The sequence below is a fragment of the Octopus bimaculoides genome, chromosome 25 (genome assembly GCF_001194135.2).
Source record: "Octopus bimaculoides isolate UCB-OBI-ISO-001 chromosome 25, ASM119413v2, whole genome shotgun sequence".
In the NCBI taxonomy this organism is placed as follows: Eukaryota; Metazoa; Mollusca; class Cephalopoda; order Octopoda; family Octopodidae; genus Octopus; species Octopus bimaculoides.
The window spans coordinates 21683656-21690470 of NC_069005.1; the positions used below are offsets into that span (position 1 = coordinate 21683656).

Sequence of the window (6815 nt, forward strand, 5' to 3'; positions counted from 1 at the left end):
TCTACCACCACCACCACAACCACCACCATCACCAAAACCACTACGACACTCACCACCACCACTGCCATACTACAACCAGCTGCAGCTGCACCACCACCACCACCACCACCACCACCACCACCACAGCCATCATCACTGAAACCCACAAGGACAATCACCACCATCATAGCTGCAGCAGCAGCAGCAGCAGCACAATCCAGACCCATCATCATCATCATCATCGTCATCACCGTCATCATAAACCACCATCTATAAAAATTCTATTAGAATTGACTGATTGATCTTGTGTTCAATGTGATTATGACTCATGGCATTACATCTATATACAGCAGTCAACCTACCAGCTAAGCCAGCTGACTCATACTGCTGTGCAAGAGGGCAGGCTTTTTTACACCTGCTCTCTTCATGGTGATGGTGGTGGTAGTGGTGGTGGTGGTGGTGGTAGTTGCTATTGCTCTAGTTTCAGGTGGTAACGGGATGCATGCGGTAGTGGATAACGGCAGGAAGATACTGTCTGCATCCGTGGTGATGGTGTTGGTGTTGGCGATGGTGGTGGTGGTGGTGGAAGTGATAACAATGAACGCTCCATCTGGTGTGATGTGGTTGTCGAGGACGTTGACCCCCCCCCTCCCCGGGGAAAGGATGAAAGACAACGTCGACCTTGGCAGAATTTGAAAATGTTGGTGTTGACAACAACGACGACAATGATGATGATGACGATGATGATTTGTACTATAGGCACAAGGGCCTGAAATTTCTGTGGGCAGGTGATAGTCAGTTACGTTGACCCTAGTGTGCAACTGGTACTTATTTTATTAACCCTGAAAGGATGAAAGACAAAACCGACCTCAGCAGAATTTGAACTCAGAACAAAGCTTCATCCATCATGCTAATGATTCTCCCAGCTTCTTGTAGTACTACTACTACTACTAATGATGATGATGATGATGATGATATTAATAACATCAATGATAATAATAATAATAATGATAATAATAATCCTTTCTACTATAGGCACAAGGCCTGAAATTTGTGGGGACTAGTACTTATTTTATTGACCCCGGAAAGGATGAAAGGCAAAGTCGACCTTAACAGAATTTGAACTCAGAACGAAAAGACGGACGAAATGCCGTTAAGCATATCACTCAGTGTGCTAACGATTCTGCCAGCTTGCTACCTTAATAATAATAATAATAATAATAATAGTGCTTTCAAATTTTGGTACAAGACCAGAAATTTTGGTGGACAGATTAAGTTGATTACACTGACCCCCAGTGTTCAACTGGTACTTTTTTTATTGACCCCCAAAAAGATACCAAGCAAAGTCAATGTTGGCAGCATTTGAACACAGAACATGAAGATGGATGAAATGCTGTTTGCCCCGTGTGCTAACAATTCTGATAGCTCACTGCCTTACTATTACTACCACTAGCATTATTATTATTAATAAGGTGGTGAGCCAGAAGAATTGTCAGCATGTATTTTGTCCCTTTCATCTGCTGCTACGTTCTGAGTTCAAGTTCCGCAGAGGTCAACTTTGCCTTTCATCCTTTTGGGGTTGATAAAATAAGCACCACTGGGGTCAATGTAATTGACTTATTCCCCTCCCTTGAAATTGCTGGCCTTGTGCTAAAATTTGAAGTCAATATTATTATTATTATTATTATTATTATTATTATTATTATGGAAAACCAGTATAATGCTGAAAAAGGAATCACAAATAATTAAAACATGCCCTATACTCATAAGAAGAGGGATTTTCCAAGGAGACTCACTGTCACCTACCTGCTTTTCTGCCTTGCTCTGCCTCCACTTACAAACTTGTTAAATGAAACCACCATGGGTTATAGATGCTATGGACAAGCAGTAAATCATCTCCTATACACAGATGACTTAAAGATGTTCACTAAAAAGACCATAGAACGGAATAACCTAAAAATTGTTCATAGTTTCAGCAAGACCATCGACATGAGCTGGACGAATGTGCCAAAGTGACATTGAGAAGAGGCAAATTAATCAGCACTGAAGACATTGCACTTGACATAAACACAGAAATCAGTGGATTAGACCACAATCACCCTTACAAATATCTAGGAATAGACGAAATAGCTAAAATACAACCCACAGAAATGAAAGAGAAAATTAGGAGAGAACGTTAGAGAAGTGTTAGGCTAATATTAAACACTGAACTCAATGCTAAAAATAAGATAATAGGGATAAACATGTTAGCCACATCAGTCATGAATTACAGCTTCAACGTAATGAACTGGAAGATCAGTGAATTGATAAACTTAGAAAGAAAAACCAGGAAACTGTTAACAGCATACCAAAGTTATCACTCCAAAACAGACAAAGACGGAATATATCTACCCCACTTAGAAGGAAGGCATGGCCTGAGAGATGGAGAGCTACCATAAAATAACATCTGATCATTGTTTGTTCAATTACCATAGCTCCTTATAAAACTCATTAAACCTCTCTATATGATACATCAGTATTATCATTAATATTCTGAATATAGTAGAAAAGGCAGTTATAGGAAGAAATATATATATAATTCAAGAATGAATTTAATTAACTGAATAAAATATAAGTACTATAAATGCAATAAAATTAAATACTGGACCCATGGCTTGAGAAGTTAGATCTTCTGGGTTTTCTCAGTGGAATTTGGTTATGTTTGAGCAAGAGGTCACGAAAGGGTCATTTGATCCTTTCATGGAATCATCAATTCCAATCGCGTAAATTTCTCAAATAAAATTAAAAAGTGTAATTAATAAAAGAATTTATTGGTTTAAAAACAATAATTTCTTTGTTCTTTCATGTCATTATTGCTTTAATAAGATTTAATAAATTGATGAACAATAAAAATTCAGTCATGTTATATTGATATATATAGTGGCAAAGGTGCATGGCTCAGTGGTTAGAGTATTGAGCTTACAATTGTGAGGTTGTGAGTTCAATTCCTGGACTTGGGCTTTGTGTTGTGTTCTTGAGCAAGACACTTTATTTCACGTTGCTCCATTTCACTCATCTGTAGAAATGAGCTGCGATGTCACTGGTACCAAGCTATATCGGCCTTTGCCTTTCCCTTGGATAACATCGGTGGAATGGAGGAGGGATGCTGGTTTGCATGGGTGTTCCATATCCTTGCCCAGTCTTGTGCCTTGGAGGGTAACTTTCTAGGAACCATTCCATGGTCATTCATGACTGAAGGGGGTCTTTATTCCTTTTAGTTGCAATATCTATCCTGCTGGATAGCCACATGGTTCTCCAAGGATCAATATTAAACACTTTGTCAATCCCTGTGATGAACATGGAAGAAAGACAAAGAATGACTGTGTGGTTAAGAAGCTCCCTTTGCAACCAAGGGGTTTAGGGTTCAGTCTCACTGTACAACATCTTGGACAAGTGTCTTCTACTATTGCCCCAGGCTGACCAATACCTTGTTAGTAAATTTGATAAACAGAAGCTGTGTGATCCATTGTGTGTGTGTGTGTGTATGTGTATATATATATATATATATATATATATATATAGGTGCAGGCATGGCTGTGCGGTAAGAAACTTGCATCTCAACCATATGGTTCCGGGTTCAGTCCCACTGCGTGGCACCTTGGGCAAGTGTTTTCTACTATAGTCTTGGGCTGACCAAAGCCTTGTGAGCGGATTTAAGTCCATTCAAGGCGGTGCTCTAGCATGGCCGCAATCAAATGACTGAAACAAGTAAAAGAATAACAAGATATATATATTTGGGTGTATTTGTATTTTTGTCTCCCTGGCTTGGGTCAAACTGCATTTGTTGTACAAAACACTTTCCCAAGGTGTTACATACTGAGATTGAACTTGGGGGGTTTCATGATTTTGAAAAAAAATTGTTCCAAATTTTGGCTCCTGGCCAGGAATTCTGATGGGCAGTGGAAGTCAGTTACATTGACCCCACTTTATTTCATTGACCGTGAAATGGTAACAGATGAAGCCAACGTCAGTGGGACTTTTACTCAATGTAAAGAGTCAGAAGAAAAGATGCTAAACTTTTTATCTGACATGTTAACTATTCTGTCAGCCCACTACCTTAATAAGAACAATAACCCTTTCTTCTATAGGCACAAGGTCTGAAATTTCAGGAGAGGAGTTAAGTCAATTACATTAATCCCAGTACACAACTAGTACTATTTTATTGACTCTGAAAAGATGAAAGGCAAAGTTGACCTTCATGGCATTTGAACTCAGAACGTAAGGATGGATGAAATGCCGCTAAGAATTTTTCACAGTGTGCTAATGATTCTACCAGCTCACTGCCTTCAAAATACTTTCAAGTTTTGGTACAAGGCCACTAATTTTGGCGGGCAGTGAAATAGTTGCTTACAATGACCTCAGTGTTTCACTGGTACTTTATTTTATCTATCCTAAAAGGATGAAAGGGAAAGTTAATCATGGCAGGATTTGAACTCAGAGCAAAAAGAAGTGAGGAAAAAAAATGTTACTAAGCATTTTGTTTGCAACAACAGCAATAATAATCCTTTTTACTCCAGGCACAAAGCTTGAAATTTAGGGGAGGGTGTAAGTCAATTATATTGACCCCCAGTACTCAACTGGTAGTTAATTTAGTGAGCCCCAGATGAAAGGCTAAGTCAACCTTGGTGGAATTTGAACTCAGAACAAAGATAAATGAAATGCTGTTAAGCGTTTTGTCTGGCATATTAATTATTCTGTTATCTTACTGCCTTAATACTAATAATGGAGAGTTGTGGCATGGACAACTTGTCTCAATTGTAAAGTATTTCAGTGCAGATGTAGACATATAGCAAGGTACTTTGAAGATCCTTGTGAGTTTACTCCTCTTTTTGAAGGAATCAGGTACCAGTCCTTCATTATTGTAAGTTACTACATTGCTTTTCATCTCTTTCCTTCATCTTTTACTAAACTCATGGAAACTCCAACATGAAATTGCATCAGTCTTTTCTAAAATCTGATTCTTTCTATAACACAATTAGTCTACTTGTTAAGCTGATTGTTATACTTTCCAATTTGCGGGATTGTTACGTGTGGTGTAGTTAATGTTATTTTTTTCCTTGTGCTTTTAATTGGTTTTTTTTTTTTTTTTTTTTTTTTTTTTACTTAAATTTACGAATATTTAAATTTTCTTTCTGTAGGTGAGCAAAATCAGTCTTGTAGACTTGGCCGGCAGTGAACGAGCTGATTCAACCGGTGCCAAAGGAACCCGCCTGAAAGAAGGCGCCAACATTAACAAATCTTTGACGACCCTTGGAAAAGTAATTTCTGCTCTGGCAGACGTGGTAAGTTTAATTAATAACAAGTTTTATTTTCATTTTTTGGTGGATGGGTTATCATAAAATATACCGGCAATGATTGTAACGTCTCTGGTGAATCTTTCATTATAATTAATATACATGTGTGTTTGTTAAACACCCCCACCCAATTTTTTTTTTGTTTTATGTAACAGATGAATAAAATGTATACATGTTGATGATTTGCAAATGAGTAAAACAATTCACAGCTAGTAACCAAATAAATATAAATATACAGTGTAAAGTCCTGTTTCGAATCATGAGTCTGTACATTGCATCAACAAAACATCTGTTATGCATCTTGGATAGTTTGAATTACTTAAGAGTCTCTCTTTAACATCCCTATGAAATTTCCAAACTATTGTCTAAATCAGTGTTCTTCAATCTGTTTCACTTATGGTACACTTATATTCTTTCCAAAATTCGGTGGCACACCTGAACTAAAAATATAACTAAAGATATAGGGAAAAAAATTATAGGGGAGGAAAAAAAGTAAAGGGAAAAAAATTATTGGGGAAAAAATTATAGGGGAAAAAAGTATAGGGAAAAAATTATAGGGGAAAAAAGTATAGGGAACAAAAAAGTATAGGGAAAAAAATTATTGGGGAAAAAATTATAGGGGAAAAAAGTATAGGGAAAAAATTATAGGGGGGAAAAGTATAGGGAAAAAATTATACTCAGGTTATACTGCCACACACCTAGTATTGTCTCGCGGCATACTGTTTGGCGGAGCATTGGTCTAAACAAGAGAATTTGTAGGTTTGAAGATTAAGCTAAGAAAATACTTAAAATTCATTTAGAACTTGTGCCATAGATTCTGTTATTGGATTTGTTACCTTTTTGTGGGACTCACATTTCTGAGAGCCCATCTGTAGTTTGTGGAACTCACATTGATAAGAATATAAATATTTTTAGAAATAGACTTAAAAGATAGTTACATATGAATAAGATTACTTACCCAATATATAGTTAGGTTTTTATATCTCTGATGACTTCATTTTGGCAGTCTGATTTCTTGAATGTGACAAACTTCAGAAACTAGCTTCATATTTCTTGTGATTAGTTATATATATATATTTTGGAGAAAAAGGGAAGTCACTGAAAAGGTCGCAAACAGTGATGAAAGAACTTTGACTAACAAACAACCGATTGATTGTTTAACCAACACATTAAAGAAACTTTCGATTAGTTAGTTGATTAAATATTTAACCAATTGACTAACAATAAAGAAGTGATATTGAACCAGTGCATGTGTTGTTAATTGTGTAACGACTCTCACAAGACACAAGGTTTGTTTCAACACATGAATTCACATCAAGAATCTTGCAAACCAGATACAAAAAGCAATATGTATATATATATATATATATATATATATATATATATATATAACATCGCCGATTCCTATGGATCGCATAAATTGTAATTCTTCGAAACATATGTCGGAATAAAGTATGCAGTTATAACATGCGTTTTCTCCATTCCTTAAATTTTTAAATATAT

General features: G+C 36.6%; 1 protein-coding gene across 10 annotated transcripts in view; it reads left to right on the forward strand.

The window, feature by feature from the left end:
• Nucleotides 1-6815, forward strand: part of LOC106880568 (kinesin-like protein unc-104) — a 305280-nt gene that overhangs the window by 164419 nt on the left and 134046 nt on the right. For all 10 annotated transcript variants that reach the window (XM_052976565.1, XM_052976570.1, XM_052976569.1 and 7 more), the window contains one exon: nucleotides 5157-5300. In XM_052976565.1, coding sequence (XP_052832525.1) covers nucleotides 5157-5300 — 144 coding nt within the window. The remainder of the gene's footprint in view (nucleotides 1-5156; nucleotides 5301-6815) is intronic.